This window comes from Marmota flaviventris, chromosome 3 (assembly GCF_047511675.1).
Source record: "Marmota flaviventris isolate mMarFla1 chromosome 3, mMarFla1.hap1, whole genome shotgun sequence".
NCBI classification, from domain to species: domain Eukaryota; kingdom Metazoa; phylum Chordata; class Mammalia; order Rodentia; family Sciuridae; genus Marmota; species Marmota flaviventris.
The window spans coordinates 24,103,578-24,128,824 of record NC_092500.1 but is presented as its reverse complement, the minus strand read 5'-3'; the positions used below and the strand labels follow the sequence as shown (position 1 = coordinate 24,128,824).

The window sequence follows — 25,247 nt, the reverse complement described above, 5'->3', positions numbered from 1 at the left end:
ATAAGACATTTTGAGAGAGAGCAAGCACAGTCATATAACTTTGATATAGTATATTGTAATTGTTTTATTATTAGTTATTATTTTTCATCTCTCACTCTCTTTTTTTGGTACTGGAGATTGAACTCAGGGGCACTTGACCACTGAGCCACATCCTCAGACCTATTTTTTATTTTTATTTTAGAAAAAGGGTCTCACTGAATTGCCTAGCACTTCACTTTTGCTGAAGCTGGCTTTGAACTCGTGATCCTCCTACCTCAGCCTCCTGAGGTACTGGGATTACAGGTGTGCACCACCACACCAAGCTTATTTTAATCTCTTACCCTGCCTAATTTATAAGTAAAACTATCACGGCTATGTATGTATAAGAAAAAAATATCACAAATATAGAACTTCGTACTATGTGTGGTTTCATGCACACACGGGTGTTTTTGGATGTATTCCCTGAGGATAAGGGAGAACTATTGTAAATGCATTTTATTAGGAGATAAATGCTAGAGAGAAAAATAGAGCAGGGAATGGGGATGGAGGATATTGGATAAGTATTGCAACTTAAAATGGGATGACTTGGCCCATGGTTAGGGAAAGTCGGTAAAAGTGACTTTTTAGAAAAATGAGGACATGTGGGAGCAGTTGATGAAGATTTCTGTGCAAAGAGTAGTCCACACAAAGAGAATCACAAATGTGAAGGAAGTGGGGTGGGATTGTGATTATGGAAGGTGCAGGTTTCAGGTAGAAGGGAGGTAGATGAAGGAATTTAAGTTTATATACATTGAGATGTAACTCAACATTCAGGCAGAGCTATTATTAGGTAGATGGACTTTTGAATTTGGAAGTCAGAGGAGATACACATTTGGGATTTATCAACTTATTATTGATATTCAATTGTAAACACCTGATGGAATAGCTAAGGGAGGCAATCTACATGCAGAAGAGGAGAGTGAAGCACTGAGCCCTGGGATATTCCTACACTGACAAGTAGGATTGTAAAGAAGCCAGCAGTGAGTGGCCTAGGACAAAGGAGGAAAACCAGAGTGTGTATGGCGTACTTCTAGCAAGGGAGAGAAAGTTTTCAAGGAGAGGCAATGATCACTGTGGCAAATCCTGCTGGTGGGCCAAGAAGATGAGAACCCAGAATTGACCAAGAAGGGCACACTATATACTCAATATGCACACACACACACACACACATATATATATATATATATATATATATATATATATATATATATATATATATATATATATCTTTAAATCTATTTGTTTTCTTGTGTATTGCCTGCTCCCCTCCCAGAATGTAAGTTCCCTGGTGACTTGGGATAGTGGGTCTGCTTTTCATCATTTTACCACCAGGACCTACCTGGGAGTTGGGTCATAGTGAACATTCAATAAATATTTGGTATTGCAAGAATTCAAGGGTTATTATCCTAGCATTTTTAGTAATTCTGAACATTATGGATAGGAAAACAGTCCTGGGTCAATCTGTAAGGACACTGTCCCATCTTTAAACATAGTATAATAAAATGGCAAATGTTAAGGACTGGCCCAGACCAGCTTCTCATATAGTTTAGTGATTTTATTTATGCAACAATTTTTTATTGCGTGCCCATTATGTTCCAGGCACTGCACTAGTCACTGATTGCCCAGTGAACAAAACAGATGTAGGAATCTTGTTCAAAGAGTTGATAGACTGGAGAGGGAGATACTTTCAATGAGTCATTAAGTCAGCACACAAGAAAGTACTATGAAAGAACTATCAGGCATTTATATGTGCCAGGCATTGGACAAGGCTCTGGGAATGCAGCAGTGAACCAGACAAAAATCTGTGCCCTCCTGGAGCTTAGATTCCAAAATAGACATTAAACATACCAAATAGGTACTCTTTAAGGTAATCTAGAAATTGGTGACCTCTGCCGAGAAAAAGAAGGGGAGAGGTTGTGGACTTGGAGACAAGGAGGTTGCAATTTTCAGTAAGATGATCAAAATAGATGACATCTGAGTGGAGAGTTGAAGAGAATATGGTGGCAACCTGCTTTCAAATGAATGGTAAGAGAGGTGACATTAAGCTGAGATTAGAAGTGTGCCTGAGAGTTGATCAGACAGAAAGATAAATGGAACAAGCATAAAGGAAAGAGCCAGGTACCCTAAGGAACACAGAGAAGCCCATTTTGCAGAAACATAGTGAATTCAGGTACAATGGTATAAACTGAGATTACAAGAATAGATAGGGTTTTGGGATGTTTTAGACACCACTTTAAAGAGTTTGCATTTATCCCAAATGCAGTGGGAAATCATTAGGAAGTTTGTGGTAAGAGACTAACCTTATAATTATGTTTTAAAATATTGTTTTGGTGATCATGTCTAAATGGAGCAAGAATGGTAGCATAGAGCCCAAGAGGTAGGAGTTGCTTTGATAATGTATTTGACAGACAACTATTTTTTTTCCAAAGGAGAGAGAGAGAGATAGAGAGAGAGAGAGATAGAGAGAGAGAGAATATGAATCTTTTTTTTTTTTTTTTTTAGTAGATGGACAAAACACAATGCCTTTATTTTTATGTGGTGCTGAGAATCGAACCCGGGTCCTGCCCGTGCCCCAGACAACTATTTTTAAAATCAAAACTTGTTTCTTATAAGAATTTTTGTAAGCATTAAAATCTAAATTCTGATTATAACAGCAATGTCATTAAATATTTGTGTGAACATTTTAAAAAATATATTTTTGTTATAAGGAGATAAAATTTAGGTATTCTGTTTATACAGTTGCAGTTTTCAATTTTAGAACAATCTAAATATCCAGTAACAGCTATAACCAATCAGCAATGCAAAGTCTTTAAATGATATATATTCTACAGTGTATTTTATATTTTGTTTAATCATTATGTAAGCCATTATTAATGAGTAGCCTCAACCTGAACTTAAAGAGTCACTAAAAAAATCTTTTTCCTGTTATATAACCTTGATTGATTTGATAAAGCTGCTTTTTTTCTTTTATGAGTAACAAATCTAGTCATCATCAGAACAAAACTTCTCATCTGGAAGGTTTGGAAGCATTAACTATTTCATCCACATAATTTAAGAATTCTAGCTGGTTATATATTTGACTGGTTATATATTTGAATTCATTATATTTATTCTAAGCCTGAGGCATTTCATGAAGCAGCAAATCCAAGTACAAAAGGTTAAAAATGAACAAACAAAATATATTTCCCTTTTAAAACTTCTCTGGTTTATATTTGTCACATTATTTATTTGGCATGATCATTTATTACTGGTACACACATATATTTTTCTACCCCAAAATATTATTAAGAGGTTTATAAAGGCAGGAGTGCTTTGTGTTCTTCACTCAATGACCCAATTAGTATCATTTAATTACCCAGATGAATGAATTGACAGGTTTCTGTAGAGATTGTTTCATTAATATCCCAGCATGGACATCATGACTATCAGATTGTTCTTTAGTCCCTCAGTTTAGAGTCCTGTCTATATTAGTTAGATCAGGCTACCATAACAAAAATACCATAGACCGCTTGGCCTAAGCAAGGGAAATTTATTTTCTTATAGTTCTGGAGGCAAGAAGTCCCAGATTTCTGGTAAGGGCTTTTTTCTTGGCTTGTGGAAGGCTACTTTACCATCATATGGCCTTTCCTCTGAGACAGCTTGGAGAGGGTGTAGATTCCCCTACCCCCTTCCTTTAAGTACTGAAACCAGTATTACAGCACCTTCATGGCTGAAGAAAGGCCAGATTCCAATTAAATATGCCCAACTGTGACATGGTGACATTTTCAGCTTGATCTGATAAGATGATCATGACTTGATATAGCATAAATGTGTGAGCCATTTCATGTGTAATTCTTTATAGACAGCTTGGTTCCTCACCGACGTCTCTTCTTGGAGTTGTACCCGATTTTATTACCAGTTTTTATCAGAATTCATTGGGGGATGATTTTGCTTTTGTTTCTTGACCAAGAATTGCTTGATGCTGAAAGTCTTCTTAGAATACACGGTGAGGAACAGAATCAAGTACATGCATTGCAAAGTGGTTTCTCTTCCTATAAGGGCATTAATCCCATTAGTGCAGGGTTCTACTTTCATGACCTCATTTAACCTTAATTGGCCCTTCTCCAAATATAACCACACTGGGGGTAAGGGTATGAATTTGGATTGGGAGGACATAAACATTCAGCCCACAACATTCAATTTTCTAGAAATTTATGATATGGATTTGACAACTGTTAAAGGAAATTTGGATTGTTCCTAGAGACATTTATAAATTCCAAGAGAGAGGGAAGGAATAAATGCTAACTAAATGAATTAATAAAATAAACAATGATCTGCTATCCTTTTAACTCTGACTAGAAACCATTTCGAGAATACTGTATGCTTTGTTTTGGTTTCATTTGGTGGAAGGATGCATAACCTGAAATGGATTGACTGGATATTGGAGCCCTTAGCTCTTTGTAGAAGAGAATAAAATGAGAACAAGAAAAATTTCCCTAATTAGTCATTCTTTCAACATGTACTAGTCATTTACTATACTGTGGCTGAGCAGATGAACATATCATTGAGGTCCTTGTCCTCAGGGTTATTATTATTTCCTCTCTTAGGTTTATTTCTCATCTTGGGGTTGTGAAGATGAATTGGGCGGGGGGGAAGCATGTAGGCAAAAGAATAGCCAACACAATATTGAAAGAGAAGAACAAATTGAAGGACTGATACCACACCATCTCAGGATTTATATACAGCTATGGTAATCAAGTGTGATATTGGTGAAAGAATAGACAAATGAAAAATGGGACAGAGTACATAAGCCCAGAAATAAATAGTCAGCTGATTTTTGACAAAGGGGTTAAAGCAATACAATGGAGAAGAAAAATAGTCTTTGTAATAAATGTTGCCAGAAAAATTAGACAACCACATGCTAAAAAATGAATCTAGACACAGACCTTATAGCCTTCACAAAATTAAATCAAAATGGATCATGTGACTTAATGTAAAATTCAAGACTATAAAATTCCTAGAAGATAACAGAAGAAAATCTAGATGACCTTGGGTTTGGTGATGACTTCTTATACAACACCAAAAGCACAATCCATGAAAGAAAGAATTCATAATTTGGACTTCATTAAAATTAAAAATTTCTGTTCTATGAAAGACACTGTAAAAGAGAATAAAAAGAGCCGGCACAGTGGCACATGCCTGTAATCACAGTGGCTCAAGAAGCTGAGGCAGGAGGATTGTGAGTTCAAAGCCAGCCTTAGCAACTTAGTGGGGCCCTAAGCAACTTGGTGAGACCTTGTCTCTAAATATAAAAAAGGGCTGGGAATGTGGCTCAGTGGTTGATTGCCCCTGGGTTCAACCCCTAATACAAACAACAAACAAATGAATAAAAAGATATTTCATAAACTGGAGAATATATATACAAAAGACATATCTGATACAAGACTATTATCCACAATATACAACAGATTCTTAAAACTCAACAAGAAGAAAAATAAAACCAACATGTTTTTAAAAGTGGATCAAAGACCCTAACAGACACCTCACCAAAAAAGATATGCAGATGGCAAATAAACATACAAATAGATTGTCTATGTCTTATCAATCAGAGAAGTACAAATAATAATGAGATATCCTACATACCTATTAGAAAAACTAAAATCCAGAACACTGACAACATCAGATGCTGGCAACAATGTGGAGATGTGGAGCAACACATTGGTTGCTGGTGGGAATGAAAAATAGGCAACACTGTGAGAGACAATTTAGTAGTTTCTTATAGGATTAAACGTACTCTTACCCTGTGGTCCAGAAATTATGCCAGTTGGTATTTACTCAAAGGATTTGGAAACTATGTCCATATAAAAACCTGCACATGGATGTTTTTAACAATATTATTCATAATTGCCAAAACTCATAACAACCAAGCTGTCCTTTAGAAAGTGAGTGCAAAAATAAAACAAATAAAAAAAAAACAAATATTAGTGCTAAAAAGAAATGAGTTATCAACTATGAAAAGACATGGAGGAAACTTAGATGCACATCAAGAAATGAAAGAAGTCACTCTGAAAAAGCTACATATGGATGACATTCAGGAAAAGGGAAAACTATGGAGACAGTAAAAATAAAGGGGAAGGGAGGGATAGATAGGGGTAGCGCTGGATTTTTAGGGTGGTAAAACTGCTTTCTATGATAATGTTGAATATGTAAACCATGGATTTGGGGTGATAATGATGTGTCAATATTGGCTCATCATTTGTCTGGTGGTGGATGTTGATGGGGAGGGTGCTGTGCATATGTGGGGGCAGAGGATATGTGGGAAATCTGTATTTTCAATTTTGCTGTAAACCTAAAACTGCTCTAAAATAAAGTGTATAAAAAATGCATATCAAAAGCTTCCATCAATGTCTGGCACATAGAAAGTAATAATTTTAACCATATATTTATTATTAACAATTAGACACATTGGAAACACTCAGCACAAGGTAAGTTTTAGGAATTGCTTACTAATTAATTGAGGTTTCCAGCTGACTTTGAAGATGTTGTTTTATTTTATGATTTTTACAGTGCCACCTCTTTGTTTAATATCTGGACCAAATATGCCCCCCGGCTGCCAGATGACTATTACAATGAAAAGCTTCTGAAGGTTGGAGATAGCCTTTGTCAAATGAAAGTAAGTGTGGCTGGAGGAAAAAGAGCCCAGATGAAACTTATTTGGCTAATTATTACTTGATATAAAACATCCCTATTATACATGATTTTTTTTTCCTTAGGAAAAAAAATATGTGAATACATGAAGATTTTAGTGAGGCCCAGAACAACAACAACAACAACAACAACAAAAATGTGTTTGCTTTTTAATTGTGTAGTTAAAATTCTCCAGGGACAAGAGGTTCCTGAAAGGACAGGAGCCTGGCTGGGGATGGGAAGGAGCTTAGCAGGTCTAACAGAGGGTGTGGTAGGTGCACAACAGGAAGTGCTGAGTCATCATGTTCCACCTTATACAAAGGAGCCCAGACACCACTTCCTGTTGTTTTTCCACATACTGGCCTTGCCCAGGGGACAGCCTTCATAGCTACTGGCCTTGCTGTTATGTTGCCCAGCGTCCTGTTTAAATAACTGAGCATTTGGATGTTTTGCTGTATGTGATTATAGGTGTCATTCCATACATGCCCTATTTTCTGCTCAGTATTTTATTCCAAACTGAGTTTGTGCCCTATTTTTAGTTTCATATGAATGTCTGGATCTTGGAATGCTGTGGACCTGTGGACTTGATTTGATAGGACCATGCTATGGCTGGGTTCTTAGTTAATCATAATGTGAATTTTCTCCTTAAGCTCTGGCATAGGTCCAGATTATTCTAAATTATATGAAGAGTTAGACTAAGAGTTATTTTATCTAGAAGGATAGAGGCCCAATATGGACAGTTCAGTTTCCTCAATCTTTGGTTTGTCAATTTAATTTTCTTCCTCCATTTATATTTTCATAACTTCAATCCTTTTGGTCTGGGAGGCAAATTCACCAAACACAGGATAAGATGTGGAAGAACTTTCATAATAAAGAACTAATATCTGTTTTCCTCTGCCTAAATCAGAGATAATCTTAGTCCCATGTTAATGGACCATGGTCTTAGAAACTTGCAAATACAGAGTTTGGAAAACTATAAAACAAGCAAACAACAACAAACCCATCTAGGTAAGATTCTATTTGTAAGCTATATTCATGTGAAGTGAAATAACAGTTTTGATGAGAATTAGAAGGGAGTCCACCTCCATCTTCACAGCTGAACTTCTCAGAAGTTGCTTAAGGGGTGTAAAGGAAGGTGGAGAGGGTATTTGTGGAGAGATGAGGAAGATGCATGTCAGAAGTTGATAAAGCAAGTTGGTTAGGGTTGTTAGAAGCTAAGGATTCAATATCTCTGGCAGAAAGGCCTAGAGAAGAGAAGGCATTGTTAAATAAAAGGAGCAAAGAAAATGTTTTATCTACTTTTCACTGATGGGAGAGTTGGCCACTGAAGGTCTTTATAGTCCTGAAAATGAACTTGAATTGTATAGATTATTTTAATTTTAATAAAGATCATCTTGTGGAATACTCTTATTTTAAATGTATTTGAATTTACTATCTGAATAAAGTTAGAATGGGAAAGATTCAGAATTAGGGAGCAAATAACAACCAAATTAACAGGAATATAAACAGAACAGTGTTTGGCCATGGATGCCTCCCAAGGGGTTAGGTAGATGGACAGGCAGTTCACACCCAGGGCAGTTGCTTTTCCCAAGGCACAGAAGCAGGCGACGAAAATGAGGAAGGACCATAACAGATTCGTCCTTAGAGCACTGCTCACGTTCCCTACTAGAAACTCCCAGGACATTTCTACTCCATGGGGGACAGAAAGGAAGCATGTCTGTCCTGATGCAGCGTTCACCCCTCCCTCTCTCCAGCTTTACTAGGATGTTAAGGCTTCTTATCTCCTTCTCAGTGTATGTGGGTTACTACTGTCTGGTGATACTGGATTTCGAGTGTATGTAGATTTTACCATACACAAAGTAAGTATTCTCATCTTTGTGATCTTGATGGTCCCATGTCACAGTTGGCTTGTTAGCAGAATTAAATGAGATAATAACATACAGATGGCACAGTGCAGTACTTGGACGATGGTGATGGTAGTAAAAGTAGTGATAGTGATAATTAACATTTATACTCTTAAGAATAATATGAATGTTAATCTTAAAATGATATTTTTGAACTTTAATCAAGTCCTCTTTTTGCTTTAGGAATACAAACTGGCTCTTTGGCAGTGCTATGGAAGATATCTTCAGCAGTTTTGTACCAATTTTGATGAGGATAAAGCAGATGCGAGACAATTCAAAACTGTCTTTTTTCCAAAAGGCTTTGGAGATAAAACTGCTGCACTTACAGTAAGATGAAAGAAACAGCTAAAATAGTCACATTTTATGATTAATTTTGTAATTATTAGTTTAGTTGGCAGCCTCTAATTTCATTTCACTTAGTATGGCATCTGGCCATGTGCTATAAGGTGCTTAATAAATGCTTTCCAGGCTGGATGAGAAAGTGAACTCATTAAACTTTGTTAATGATACCTTAGAGATTGTGTCAGTATAATCATTCATTCATCTAGCAGACACTTATTGTTTTTATAACTCTATTTGTAGAGTACTTTTAGTTAACAAAGTGTCTTGGAAAACATACTTGATCCTTACAATAACTTTATGAGTTAGATATTGTTATTACCCTATTTTACAGAAGAGAAAAATAAAGCCGATTACATAGTTAGTATAAAAAAGTGGCTCTTGAACTCAAATATAGATATTTTGATATATAGTTGTATACTTTATTTTTATTATACCAATATTATATTAACTGCTATTATTAATCCACCAGTTGAGCAATTACGGTGTGCTCGGTACTGTAAATGCATATGTCAATTACCATCTTGCAGTCTCATTACAATACTAAAAGGTAGAACTATTGGGCATTTTTAAAATTTTTTTGCAGATGAAGAAACTTATTAGAAATTTAGAAAGTTTATCAGAGATTAAGAAGCCAGCCAAACCCACTCAAAGCAATGGGCAAGTTTGGTGTTTGATCAAGTCTGATTCCAAATCTATGTTATTCCAAATTTGATGATTATTTTAAACCTTAGAAACAGGGTATGGCTGGCTAATAATGAGTTCTCAAGGTGTGTTGGGGAACCACTGAATTGTTCCATTTGGCTGTGCAGTAGGGCATACAGATGAGAGTACTAGGCAGTGGAGGGTAGCACTCCTTTGGGAGGAGAACTGAAAGCAAAAGTTTCCCCTAGCCTCCCTGTATATGTAGCTCTCACTCTCTCTGCAATTCATTTTCACACTTGTCAGAATTAATTTCTAAAGGATAAATGGAATCACTTTATTTCACTGCCTTTTGACTTTGCCCTTGGGCTAAAGTCTAAATTCTTTGGAATGACATAGAACTCACCACCCCCATAGTCTCCTCTCTTATCGTAAATCTTTTTATCAAAACTCACAAAAGACATTGAATTTAGTGATCATAGTAGTTTCTTTAAGCATCCCTAATGTTGCGTGTGCCTGAAACACTTTTCCTCTGCCGAGAGCAGGAGCTCTTTCTTTCTCATCTTTGAGTCCCTCTTGCTCAGCAGAGTGTGGCAAACAAGCGCACAATCAACATTTGCTGGATGGATCATGTGAATGGTGACAATCATGTCTGCATTGGTAGATTATAATAACATTGGGTGAGTTTACAGAAATTGATTTGATTCTATTTTTTTTAAATATTTTTTTTAGTTGTAGATGGACACAATATATTTATTCATTTATTTTATGTGATGCTGAGGATGGAATCCAGTGGCTCACCTGTGTGAGGCAAGCGCTCTATCACTGAGTTATAGCGCCGGCCCTAATTCTATATTCTTGATAATAAATATTTTGTGCTTTTTCCCTTTTGATTTGACTAAGGAAAGCTTAAGTAAATGGAGGTTTTAAAGGAATTTATATTTCTATACTAATATATTAAACTAATTAAGCCTAATTGTTTCTGTATTTTTTATATTTTGAGAAATGCTTTCCTGGGTTGTGTGAACCTTATTCATATTCTTATTTATATTTTTCCATATATTTCAGTTTCATGCTTTGAGTGCCAAAAATATTTGCAATTACCAGCTGCTCTGTGATGCTGATGTCAACCTGCAGAATAAAGAATCTGTGAGCAAGTGTCTGTCTATCTTGTTCTCCTTAAGGCTCATCATGGAGGTAGCTCTGCCACAAGATCACCTTTGTTGGATTATCTTCAACGGTATGTGCCAATCTGTTTTATTTTCCATTGATTCTCTCAGAAAGCTATTTAAATGCCAGGTTTGATAGTAACTTATTGCCTTGTGATTTAAAACATGCATTTCATGATATGATGGTGGTAGGTTTTTAAAATCATTTGTATTACATTTAGTCTATCCTCATAAATAGGGACTTTTAATACATGTTTTTAGGTTTCCCATTGAAGGAAGGGTCAGAGACTGAGGGGATAATCAGTTTTGTGCATATCAAAAGCAGAGACCACAGTTAATAAATAGGCAAGTGTAAGATCTAAGTAGAGGAGAGATCAAGTGGTCACAGCAGGTTAGAGTGATTGTAACCATCATCCTTTGTTGGTCTTCTCCTCAAAGACCTTGGCTAGTAGCTTTGGGAGACCCCCCCCCCACAAATATATATATTACATTTGTGTGCAAAGAAGTGAATCTTAGCTATAAAAAAGTAACATTTGTTTTTCTCTAAAGTTACATTGGGTCGCTTACTATATATTGTTCTCTGAATTGTGTGTGTGTGTGTGTGTGTGTGTGTGTGTTGTTGGATAATATATTATTGAATAAAAAATAACAGTGACAGTGTGTTTGATGTGTGTAAGACCAGGGCAAAATAACTCTGAAGAAAATATATTGGATTTTCCCTCATTCCATGGCAACTGAAAGTGTATCTCATAGCCTCTTCCTTCCTCACCCATTCCAAATCATGTTTTGACATTTTGATTTAAATTACACTTCACATTTGCTCCCAGAGATGAGGCCAACTTGGATCAGATTTTTTTTTTGGCCCAGTGATTATTAAGCTTTTGTGCCTAATCATCCTCAAGAGGATCAATGGTTCTCTTGTTTGCCGCTGCCATCTCTCTACCCAAATTACTCAGATCTTGGCAGGGACCAAGGAGCAGGAGCAGCGATCCAGCGCTCAAAAGGTGGTGAGAAGCCCTATCATTGGCCTGCTGGAGAGGTAGGCAGCATGAATCCCTATCTTTAGTCCTTTTAAGATCAGATCAGACACAAGCAAACAAATCCCTGAAAGCCTTTTACTAGAAGATTAAATGATTTCTGTATCTTCTATATTCTTTCCTTAGTGTGATTTTTATTTACACATGTAGTATTGTGGCCTAGACTATTCTGTTTCCTCAGTTTTGCCCAGTATGGTTTTAGAATCTATCCAGATTCCTACATGTAAATCTAATTTGTGAATTCTCCCTGTTGAATTGTATTCCAGGTATTCATACACCCCTCGGGATGGGCACCTGGTTTGCCCTACCACAAATAATTCTGCAATGAATACCTTGCACTTGTCCTTTTATAGACCCATGTGAAGAGTCTTCTGGGATCTATGCCCATGAGTGTGATTTCTGGGTTTTGGGAGATATACATACTGCTTTTTATTTGTACTCACTACTGTCCCTGTTTTAATGTATTCATCTGAAATTCACTGAGTACCTCCCATAAACCAGGCATTGTCCTATGTGCTAGGGACACAGGAGGGGACAACAGATGAAAGCTCCATTCCTATGCTTGCTTCTACTGCAGGGAAATGATAAATCAAAACTAAATAGTGTTAGATGGTGATCGTACTATAGAGAAAAATAAAGGTAAGATAGAGGTGACTGGGGGCTGAGCTATGATTTTAAATAGCATGGTCAGGGGAGGTCTCCCCAGGTAATAGTTGAAGGCCTGAAGGAATTTGGGGAGTAAATTACTTGATATTTGGGGAAAGGCTATTCCAATTTGGGGATTAGCAACTGCATAGACCTTAAAGTATTGACAATTTAGAATTTAAGTAGTCAAAAATATGTTTAACTGAAAATGTCAAACACATTTGATAACCTTTTTACTGAGACAAGTTACTCCATTTACTTTTAATCAACTATTATATATACATAGCCTTGGTTTCTTAAGATATTTAATCAATCCTGATTGTTTATGAAATTTGAGGAAGGGTACGAATATAGGATAATATTTTACTTTTCAACTAACCTGAACCCAACAAATTTAGACTCAGATTATTTTCATGGTGGCCATTTTTGGTGAAAAGGAGTCACAGGATCAGGCAATAACTCATTTTAGGGATTTGGTGCAAAATAAAACAGAACAAAACAAAACCAACTTCCAGAGATACCCTGAGATCATAAAGTTTGGTCTCTTTTCTATCCTATACCACTTACTCCTCTGGCTTCTGCAGTGAGAATTTGCGAGTCAGGCCAAGATCCTGAATTATTAAAGAAGAACTCAGTTATAGTCAGCAGCCATGAGGCTGGGGATACAGAGGGCCCTTGTCATTCTTGGAGGGCAAGCTCCTTAAGTTCCCCAGTTTCTCGTGTTTATTCAGGCTCCTGGCTTACACCTGAATCCCATGTTTTGAGGGGAGGCATATGTTTCCTGTGCCTAGCCTTACATGATGACTTTTTCCCCCCTAGAAAGAAAAACAATTAATGCAGTTTTATTTTTAAAGATTAAAAGTAGAATGACTGACCTTGGGCTGGGCTGGTTGGGTTGTGGGCATGGAGTCTGGAGAGCTCTTCCCTTAGAAAAATTAAAATTATTGGTCAATAAAGCCACATTGAGATAATCATTTGGGGCTTGAGCTGTTAGTAGCCATGTATTTCTTTCCTAGGGGGGCTTAGGTAAAATAAATAAATACCTATCATGGGCACAGCCACATTTCGTTTCTGAGTCCTGGAATGTTAAGGACCAGTTGCATTTTCTATGATGTTTAAGATATTATAAGTATTTTAGATTATATTCAGCATATTTGCTGCTGATTTGATTAAATAATGTTTGTTCTACTTACAGGTATATTTTAATCAAGGAATATGTTTTGGAGCAGATGCTGTTTTCTCAGAAGTTTTTAAAAATTTAAACATGAACATAGGATTCCTAATGGTTGAATGTTGATGGTTATGAATTTTAGATCAGTTTTTTTGGAAAATATTTAGACTACTTGTCATAACTGCATGCCTTTTTAAACATGTTGCCATCTTTTGGGCATGTTTATAGCATCTTTGGCTTTGATGTACAGAAGAATGTATGGTGATGTCCCCCACTCCTTCCAACCCTGTACCAGCCTTCTCTCTTGGTGGTCTGATATAAAATCATACTTTAATGAAATGATATTTTTCATTAGCCTGTTTATAAGACATATCTTTAGAATGGGATAAATGTCTGTGAGACTGCAAATGAATATAATGTAGACTGTTATATGACTTTTAAATTATTATGAGTTCCCTTGTTGAGTATTGTGCCATGTTGATTAAATATGCATTCTAATTTTATTTGGAGATAAATCTTTAGTTTTTCAATCATAAGGAAACCAGGGGAAACAGTAACATTTTACATGAATTAATAAAAGCACAGTCTACATTATTTATGCTACTATTCTTTTGTTTAGTATATTTCAAAATCTGAATTGCCTTCAAAAATGAGACTAAAAGATTCCTGTGTCAAGATATTTTAAATATGGCCATATTAGTTATTTTCGTGATTTTTGTCTATAAGTGACAAGAAAAATTATGATGATTATTAACTCTACAGTTTTAGACTTTCTCATGAGATTGTTTCTTTTGGGGACTACAGACTTATTAAACCACAGAAGTTATAATATACAATTTCCATTATTTGAGTATAAAATAAGTTAACATCATTTTTTTTTCCACCTAGGCACCATTTATATTTACACCATTTGCAGGAAACTGATGATCGTAGGTCAGTCCTCCAAGGTATGAAATGTCCTAACAAAGTATTTTCCCTTTACTTCCTACTTTTCTTAAGGCTTTCACTATACCATATATTGAATATAAAACAAAGAATTAATATAATTTAGTGAATACATATGTTATATGGTTTATTGGTCTTTGTTTTACTTTAATATTAATCAATAAAAATGTGGACAATAGAGTAATTCATGAAAAGAAAGGTCATTCCTAAAATTGATAGGTATTCTCCAGTGTCTCCATGGCTGTTAGACAGTCTTAACTTGTCATACTTGATACTGAACAAGGAGACCATCCCCTTGGGCTTCCTTGGGACAGTCCTATTTATGCTAGTCCTGAAGTAATTATTAATAGCACCCCTGTTCAATCTTATAAGTGTCCTGGTTTAGATGATAAACTATGGCTACTCTATTTATATTATATGGTTCTTGGACTTTACTTATAGCCCACATGCTACTTGTGTGAACAAAAACCTAAAGGAGGGCAAGGAGACTTAATTTTATAATAAGTTTCTCACTTACCAGTCCTCAGTGCTCAGTTTTAGCTTGAGGAAGTTGCTGACATTTCTGTTGATTTCCCTGAAATGTTGGTGCACTTTCGCCGGCAGGAGACATGTATATTTTCTGCATTCATTTTCTTGTCATTTGGAATGTAGGCCAAGAAGGGTGAATATACTCCCATGGAGACCCTGCTGGAGCTGCTGTTGGCGTCTGAAACATTACTACTTTATTTTCCCTTATTGCTTGTGAAAGCTTATCCTGAATATTCTAACACACAGGAGAGATACCTTTTTTTCCCCTTAATTCTTCAAAACAGACAAGTATCTTAAAAGTCAATAACACTTAAAAATATAAAAATGGAAGCAAGATATTTGTATGCTCAATAGATAACATGAATGGTATGTTTTCTTTCCATTTTGTTCCTTGAGTTGAGAAGAACTTTATTACTGACAGTCACTTGAACAAACTCTGGGCCAGCATTTTGAGTGTGAATTAAACTGAGGGAATACTGTCCCACAGTATAATATAAATTTGGCCTACAGATTATTTGAGCAATTCCATATTTAGTTCCAGTTGAGTTCCTAAAAAGAATTTGTACACTTCTGTTGCACTTGCTGTAGCAACAAATACTGCTTCACAGAAGACTTCATAGTTTGGTCTGCTCTGGTGTTTGCTTGCCAAAACTTTGAAGGGGCAGAGACATCTGTGCCAACATTTGACTGTTAGTGTTTGTACTTATTAATGTTGAGAGAATTTTAACTTAATGTGAAAATCATCTTAAAATAATTTCTTATTTATAACCTATGTAAGACATTTCCTCTCTCATGTAACTTGATTGTGTCTGAACAAATAAGTGGAGGAGGTCAGGCGTAAGGTTCCAGTCTTGTAGGATGGGAGTGGGGAAAGTGAGACATGCAAGAATTTTGGGGTGGGGAGTGGCTGTACAGTTGGTAGTTGAAGGTCAGGATGAAATTCTTTCAGTTTGTTCAATACAGCAGGTTTCAAGGAAATTAATACTTTTCACCCAGAAATTTCCAAACTCTGGTTGCTAAATTGATTCTTGGGCTGAAACTATAAATGGGCTTTAAATTTAAAAAAATTTTTTTTTTGTTCTAATCAGTTATACATGACAGCAAAACCAAAGGCTGAATGTTTTCTCTGATAACTGGACACTAATCTATAAATGGGCTTTAATGGGCTCACTTAATGGAGTCATACCTTGTGAGGTTCCACTACATCAGAGACCTCCTGGTCTCAGGGACACTAACTCTGTAGTGACTTTAGAGTTCAAATCTTTTATAGCCTAAAATAGATGAAAAAGAGACCAGGCTATTCTTAGTGTCATTCCAAAGCAATTTAAACTTCCATTTATATATCTAGGCATTATGGTTACCCTCTGTTATTACCAAGTCCATACTCTATACCAGGTACTGTGTGAAGGCTTTGCCTTCATAGTAATACCACAGTCTAAGATTAGGTGGGACTGTCACCACTTCCACCACCACCACAGTCATCATCATCTGTTGAATGAGTGCCTACCATCTGGTATGCTACTGAGCACTTGCATACGTTATCTAATCCTCAGATGCCACTTTGAGAAAGGAGCTGTTATTACCTCCATCTTAATTTAATGGAAAGCTTAATTTGTTCAAGGTCACACATCTAGTTAGAGGGGTGCTGAGGCCAGAACCAATGTCACACTATACTAGCATTCTTCACCTTTCAAATAATGCATGTCTGTTTGCTAAATTGAATCCTGTCACAATCCTTTCCATTAGGTTTACCTGCTTAAGTGGGGTAACTGTTTGGGAGGTTGATTTATTTTTTATTTTTTTAAATATTACCCTCAATTCTCAAAGTGATCCTGAAGACTTGGACTAACCAGGGGCTTTTCCCCAGTTGGAACTCAATTTAGTGCTGAGGCAGGGCACCAATGTAAGCTTAAAGAATATAGGGATTTTATTTTAATGAAACCCTTTACCATAAATACATACGACAACTTTGCTTTTGTTTATAGAACAATCTTGATTCTCTTCTGGCATTTAAAACAAACTGTATATGTACTTGGCAAACATTAAAGAATACATAGAATCATTTCATTCTAAAAAAAAACCCTCTTTATTTCTGTTTCATTTTACTATAAAACTGAAATAGTTTGGTGAAGTATTTGGCTTGAACAGTAATTGTCAAGTTATTCCACACACTATTGCACAAACTCCAAATCAACTTTGAAATTACTTCACTCTCATTTTCCTCAAATATAAATTGATATAAGTAAGTCTGCAGTGCCATCTTGTGGCTAACCTGATTGATGTGTGTGTGTGTGTGTGTGTGTGTGTGTGTATGTGTGTGTTTTCCCTTACTGATAACCGAAACATGCTCTTGCTTGGTTTCAAGTTTGGGATGTGAATGTAACTTGGGTTTTAAAGTATTTTTTTGTATACAGAGAATAATCTTTATGTATCCCAATTATTTCTATTAATAGAAATAATTATTTCTAGCTTTTAGGGATAAGAAAAAAATGTCACAAATTAAGTCATTTTGAGAAATTACTTTTTCTCTTTGGGTACCAGGGATTGAACTCAGGAGGACTGGACCACTGAGCTATATCCCAGCCCTATTTTGTATTTTATTTATTTATTTAGAGACTAAGTTGCCTAGTGTCTCACCATTGCTGAGGCTGGCTTTGAACTCGTGATCCTCCTGCCTCAGCCTCCAGAGCCACTGGAATGATAGGCATGCACTACTGCACCCAGCCTATTTTGGGAAATGACTTTTAATCTTCAAACTTGAAAGAGTTTTTAGGACTCCAAGTGGTTTTTGGTGAGCTTCTCCCCTTTGTCACAGCTGCTGTATGTAGTGGAAAGAATGTTGCACTTGGGACTTCAAAGTCCTCAATTCCAGTCCTGGTTCTCTTGCTTAGAAGCAGTTTAGCCTCTTGGAATCGGATTAGATTAAATTTAAAGTTCCTTCTGGCATGAAAATCTGTGATTTTCTTTAATTCTTATTCTAAAGACAAATCCGAATACAATATGAACAACTGTTAGCTGAAGCTATTTTTATTTTGAAATGTGAAATTTCTAATACCAGGAGCTTTGAGGGATTTTGGAAAGACATGTGAATTTGTAGGGGGTAATTTATACATGGCTTAATCTTATACCTCCAACCCCAGCCACAATGATTCAAATGCAAAAATCCAAATAGGGGCAGTGAGGGAACAGTGGATGTGAAAAAGTTCAAGAGGTGTGAGGACTGTGAATTTTTCATCAGTTCAAGGTAAACTCAGGCTGACTTATCCAGGATCAGGGCTGAATCTTTTTACCATCCTGTGGTCTAGTCATACCCTTAAAAGTGGGCATTGAATACCTGGAGCGGCTCCCGAAGACTAACTACGTTGGAGAAGGGAGGTCTGGAAATATTCAGGAATTTATCCTGGAGAGAGATCTGGAGGAGAGAGCAGGTTGCTTAGGTGTTTTCAGATTCTTGGAAGGCTGTACTTTGGCAGTTAGGTTTTGGATTATTTGGGATTGTTCCTGAAGTCATAACTGGAGGTTTATCAAGGTGGATTTTCTTTTGGTTTATGGAAGTACTTTTCATTTTGAAAACTGTCTTCTGCCACCATGTGGTGGGTTCCTTGTTACTGGACACAGGAGCTCTCAGGAAAGGGAGTTGTGGGGCGATGTTGGTGGGGGAGAGGTATAGAGTGGCTTTCATCTCTTTGAATCTATGATTGGTTGACTCCACATTTAGCATCATGAACTGAAACTTTTCAATGTAGGTTCGTTGATCAGTCAACAAACAACTACTACCTATCTGTTATCTACTAGCTAAAGTACAAGGGGCAGGGGCTACAGTAGTGAACAAGACAGACAAGGTCCTTTCCTAAGTGAATTTACATGCTAGTGAGAGATTCCAGGGAAGAGCAAAGAATATTATAATTTGTTGTCAAACTCTGATCTGCTTCCTATAGTTTCTTTCCTTTGGAATTAAAACTGCCCAGACTGTGGGGAATTCTGCCTTTTCAGCCTTCTTTCCCTTGGATTTCTGCTGAGCTACTTGTGTATACATTATAGACCCTGTCTTTGAGGACTCAAAGATGATAGTGGGGTCTAAATATTATTGGTGATTTTAAGTTTACTTTTAACTACTAAACAATCCTGCAAAGCTGGTAGTTTTGCTTTATGTATGTGAAGCTGAGGGATGTCAATGATTTACCTTTTCAAGGTGGGTCATTGACCCACTACAGATATATTTTTAAAAAATATTTCCTCAACTACTGAAGATCTACTTGGTTTTTGGAAGAGAGGCTTTATTCTGTTGTACAAATTTATTATCATTATTCAAGAATCCAGGATACTTGTCAGCTCTCCTGTGACTGGTTCTGTTGACTTCGAGGTTGTTTATGGAATTCATTTAATAATACTTGAGAATATCTGCTATGTACCTGGCCATATTCCAGGTACTGCTGATATAAAAATAAATAAGGCACTGTTCCAGTTCTCAAAGAGATCACAGTTTAATTTTGGAGTCACACATGTAATGTTAATGCAATTGGATATGATGTGTGATTCAGATAAACATCCCTAATCTGAAAATCCAAAATCCTTCTAAATCTAAAACTTCTGAGCACCAACAGGATGCCACAAGTGGAAAACTTCATATCTGATCTCATGTGATGGGTCAAATATATTTAGATGCAGTAAATATAATGTGTGAAATTACCTTCAGACTATGCATGTAAAGTGTATATGAAACATAAATAAGTTTCATGTTTAGTCTTGGGTCCCATCTCCCAAATATTTCATTATTATAATGCAAATATTCCAAAATGAGAAGATATCCAAAATCCAAAGCAGTTCTGCTCCCAGCATTTTGGATCAGAGATAATTAATCTGTACATATGTGCATAGAAATTTATGTGGATAATATGTATACACATAATATGTAAACACAGGAGGTATCCTAAGAGTCCAGGGAGACAGGTCGTCACCTACTTGGTGAGGGCTGGAATACTCATGGATAGAATTTAGAATTTGAGATTCTGACACATTTAACTCAACAGATTCTTATTTTTACCCCAGTAATATTTCTTATAATAATATGTGGAGCAGAAACCACATTTCCTTTCTTATATTAAATCAAGTGAAAAACAATGTAATCCAGTAAACCTTTGAGCTTTTGGAATCTTTTTGAAGAAAGGGTAAAGATCACAGTCATAGTGTTTCCCTATCAAGCGTTTGTGGGAAGAATTTGTCAAGGAAGAATTAACCAGTGGATTTGTAGGGAAAAGCCATTCAGCTAGAAGAGCATCAGAAGCTGTTATGTATGTTCCTATGGACAGAGCAGTAGCCTTGTGATCCTTCTCCCACGATTATGTTTCAAATTGTACCTTTGAAATAATTATGTTGGTAATAAGCAGAATGCTTGCAACATGCCAAATACCATACTAGTACGTATTCATCTCTTTCTCCATAATAGCTCTTCTGTGTTGTGATCAGGAGAGGTAAAATTGGGACTGGAACCCAGATTTATTTGATCTTAATTTTTGTTTCTCCTAAGCATCGCTGAATCCCAGCCTTTCCTATTTTCTTTATCTTCCTATACTAGAATAAGATCCTGGTTCCAGGCCAGCCAATAACAATTGTATCCTTGGAGGGAACTCCTGGACTAATGTTGGCTCTTGATACATTTTAATAAAAATGAGCTGGACTCACAGGTTGAGTTTAGGAGCTAAGAAACATGTTCCAAAATGGCTACCTTGAGATCCTGAGTTCTCTGAATTATTCTTTAATATTGGTTTTCTCTTGACTCACTGTTAATGGTATTTTTTGGTTTAAGTCGTCAGCACCTTCTGCTCACGACTTAGAATTTGGTGATATTCAGCAGAATCATCATTAAAATGGCCATAAATTCAATTGTGCCCTTTGTTTCCCAGGCCTTGGAATACCTGCTGTGGGCCAGCATGTGTATGGAGTCCTCGGTCTCGCTCCTGTCGGTCAGGTACTTGACATGGAGAGCCACCCTTTACACCGCTGTCTGCCAGTGCTACTATGACTGCCAAGGGGGTGTCCATGGGGAGGTAGGTGACTTAAATTCTGGTGGTTCTGACATTTGAAATACAGCTTATTTGGCATTTTCTTCTTTGGGATGCCCTCAAGAAAACAAAACAAGACAAAAACAACCAAAGAATTGAAATGAAGCCAGGGCATCAGTTCCAGCCTTTATTTGAAGCAGTCTGCGTGGCCGTTCCATGCTGTTGATTTCCTGCTGTACTTTCTGCTCTTTCCTTTATGCTCAATTAACTTCCACCCTCTTCACCTGTCTTCTGAAAATAATTTCTAGTATCTTTCTTTCCTCCTTTTGTTCACACATGTAAGCCCTTTCCTGTTTAGCTTTGTATTCGGTACCACCTGTTTTACATTGCGTCTCCTCTGTTTCCAGCCGCTGTTATTACATTCTGTTTTTTTTTTCTTTATACTTGAAATACAACTTACCTCAGCAGGGGCTTCCATTGGCTCCTGCAGTATCTCTGTGTACAGTAAAAAGGGGGTGTAGCTCAGTGGTGGAGTGCATGCTTAGCACTCTTGAGGCTGTGAGTTCCGTCCCCAGCACCATGGGGGGAGGGAGTCAATTTTTCTATAGTATTTGGTATTGAGTTGGTTACTGGGCCAGATCTTGGTGAAAACTGGAAACAGGCACCCCTGCCTCTGGGCCAAGAGTGTACGCGGGAGCTCTCAGTCCTTATTCAATAGCTTGGTCTGGAAGTCTTATGTAGGACACAGCCCTCAGAGCTGCACAAATACCTGCTTGTATTCTGTTCACAACCACAAATAAATCATCTGGCTTAACTGAAGGTTTCTTTACATTAGTTTTTCCCACCTGGACTAATTCTGAAGTGTTGGAAGGCAGTGGCCTCAGGGCAGAAGAATAGACTAATTCAACCCTCATGGGGAACTTTTATAGCCCAGGATACATTCTAGAAACTATTCACCATACATGGATAGTTATCTTTAGTATACCAGGGGTGGCACATTTTGTTCTATAGATATTAACATTATCAGGGAATGAAACATTTGTGGAGTTTTGATCATTTGATGGCTGCTGGGATTCTTGCTAATTGAAGAATTTAACCCTCCATGCATGTAAATATGCAGTTGGTCTGGAAGCATCTTCATTAAAAATCATAAATTATGAATAAAATATTGCAAAGAAATGTTAAAATAATTGGCATGAATGCTTATTATTGAACTCTAACATCTCTTTTAAACTCTTGTTATTATCTCTAGAGAATTATAAATTGGTGACATGATTAGATAAGACTACTTTCTTCCCACCTTCCCTTCCTCAGATATTTATTCAGTACTCCCTGTATCCTGGGTATTGGGGTGCAAAATGAATGAGACCTTTAAGGACCTCACAATATAGTGGACAGTGAGAACGATTGAATAGATTATACAGTATGTTATAATAGGAAGGTTAGGATTTGAGAAGAGAACCTGAGGATGGTTTTGTGTGTGTGTGTGTGTGTAAGTAATGCCAAGGAAATGACAATCTGAAGGTACTATCTTACCTTTATTTTAGCTTTCCTTACTTTTTTTGAACTTCATGATTTATAAATTTAGCCTGTGTGACAGTTTATAAGTTTAGACCTGTAGAGTTTAGTGGTACTTAAAGAAAATGATAGACTGGATAGCTACTGTATTACCAGGAGTCAGCAGCAGCCTGCAGTTTAATTCACAGATTAAATCAAGTGTCTAGGATGACAAAACATATTATCTTCATACATTTTTAATCACTGTGTTCTAACTTATTATGGACTGAATTTATTTTCATTGCGCACAGGCATTTGCTCGGCGTGGATTAGCTAAAATTGATGAGTTAAGGCAACTGGAATTAATGAGTTCTTCACAATCACAGGATGAATCCAAAAGATATTTTAGAGAGGCTACAATAAAGGTATAAAAATTTCATGAAATAAAAGAAATTTACTGCACTTCACAGTTGATTAGGTACTTAATATTAGTCGTGAAGAAATGTGTCCCATGGTTACTTCATATATTCTTCTGTTGGAGGCAGATGGCGGTGATGATCTTCAAAAGAGGAGTATTTGAATCTAGAAGAAAAGTCAAAACTATCTTTAGACCAAAGATAAGACTTAATCTAAAGGAAGCTCAAAGTGTAAGTCTAAAAATTCTTCTCTATTTAAGACTCTTTTTGCAGTGCATTTGTATTATTATTCTGTATTTTCTAATAGTCATCAGTGATTAAATCCTGCCCTAGATTCTCTGCACCAATAGGCAAATAGTGAGAAGAATGTTTTCCCACCTTAGATATGGCTTCACTGTCTTCCTTTCTCTAAAATGTTTTTCATTCCTTAGCATAATCCTGGTTTTGCAATGTTAAGATGAGAGGGTAAGGGAGAGCCTGGGAAAGGTGTGAATGAACAGGGTCTTGCAAATGAGCAGGCTTCTGACTTGGTCTGCATGGGCCCTTGCTTTGACTGCTTAGTGTTGGTTTAGTGTGCTTTGAAGACAGAAGGAAGAGGCATCCATTCTAATCGCTTTTCCTTTGGGAGCATTCAGGAACTAGGTTATACTGCAGCAGAAAACAGGCCTCACACCTTAGGTGGCTTAAAACAGGTGATTTCCCCCTGGAGCCTGATACTGGTAGAGTTATCAGGGCTCTGAACTTCTGGCAGCTGCTCAGGGCCAGGCTGAGCAGCAGCACTCATTTATAAAATTGTTGATCTGGAAGGGAGCTCTGGAAGATCCTGCCTGGGTCATGATGCTCTGCATGGAAGTGACTTGAGCCTTTTCTTTCATGTCACAACTAGTCACACAGCCCCTACCAAAAACGTGTATCTTTGGCAAATAGCACTAGGGACTGTCACAGGGGAGGGAGTGAGATGAAGTTATGCCTTGTGGGGGTCCCCGCCCCCCTTTGCCTTTCTGAGCTCCATATGATTCAAGGTCCAGTTTGGTATCTCTTGGAAGTTGTCCCTTACTGTCCTATATGGCCACCAACTCTCTTCTGGGACTGAAAATGAAAGTGAGGGGGAAGAAGATGAGTAGTTTTCAAGAGAAGAGTTACTGAGTCTCAGAACCTGGAGGGGACTTGGGAAATCACCTAATTCAGCTCTTTTCTGCTATGGATGATTAAAATGAAGCTTGGAATAATTAAATTACTGGCTCAACCTTACACGCTAACTGCTGGCAGAAAGAACTACAATGAAAATCTGTGTCTCAGTCCAATATTGTCTCACTGCTCCAAGAACTGGGCTGTTTCTCCTCAGTTTTTCTTATGACATTTAGAAAATATTCTTTTTCTTCTTTTAAAGAAATCAAGATAATTAAGTACCGATATTTGAACATGGTACTGTTTGAATGTGATTTTAGTGTTTCTATATTGAATACCCAGCCTAGAAGTACATATCATATATTCCTTTAAAATCCTGTCCCATACTGATCAATGGTATGTAACTGGTGACAGTGATAACTTAACAAATCATAGTTGCCTTGAATGAACTGCTGGTATTGTTAAATAATAATGCTGTTGTTTTTGTGAGAGGGTAGGGCGTATTTTTTTTTCCTTATCAGCATTTTTTTTCCTCTCAGCAAACCAAAATTCAATATTGTCATCAAGATTGTCATGACTTAGCACATTAGGACTTACAGTCATCCTGATAGTAAAATAAAATAAACTTTCAAAGAAAAATGTATAAAATTCCATTTAAATTACATTAAAGGCTCATTTATTCCTGGTTTCCTTCAAGATGATTGTGCTATGAGAAATTCTGGTGCTATGTTTTTTTTTAGAAAACAATTATAATTGTTTAGTGGGTAGTTTTGACAGAGATTAGCTAACAGAGATTAGCCCTTTTAAAAATAATGTCATATTACCTTGACATGTATTGCAGAATGTCCTACTTTTATAAGTATGAAATTATTTTATTATGTTTCCACAAAAATAAAGAAATTTCAATATACCTTACATCTATTTTTGAGAATACTTCTGTTTGTAATTCATTTCTTTTCTCACAATAAATTATTTTGACTTTCAAAATATTTTTTTGAAGAACTACTAATTCAGACTCCTAAAGATGAAACATTTAGTGATTCATTCAATAAAAATTTTAAAAATATCTGCTATGTGAGCAAGATAGGTGAGATTACATTTTAGTGGAGAAACTATATAATACATAAACAAAATTATATC

At 36.6% G+C, this 25,247-nt stretch overlaps 1 protein-coding gene across 1 annotated transcript in view; it reads left to right on the top strand.

Moving 5' to 3' along the window:
* Positions 1-25,247, top strand: part of Cfap54 (cilia and flagella associated protein 54) — a 308,923-nt gene that overhangs the window by 1,818 nt on the left and 281,858 nt on the right. Inside the window, exons 2-8 of the mRNA XM_027928857.2 lie at positions 6,565-6,670; positions 8,772-8,915; positions 10,638-10,809; positions 14,480-14,538; positions 20,968-21,111; positions 22,875-22,988; positions 23,109-23,210. Of these exons, the coding sequence (XP_027784658.2) occupies positions 6,565-6,670; positions 8,772-8,915; positions 10,638-10,809; positions 14,480-14,538; positions 20,968-21,111; positions 22,875-22,988; positions 23,109-23,210 (841 nt within the window). The remainder of the gene's footprint in view (positions 1-6,564; positions 6,671-8,771; positions 8,916-10,637; positions 10,810-14,479; positions 14,539-20,967; positions 21,112-22,874; positions 22,989-23,108; positions 23,211-25,247) is intronic.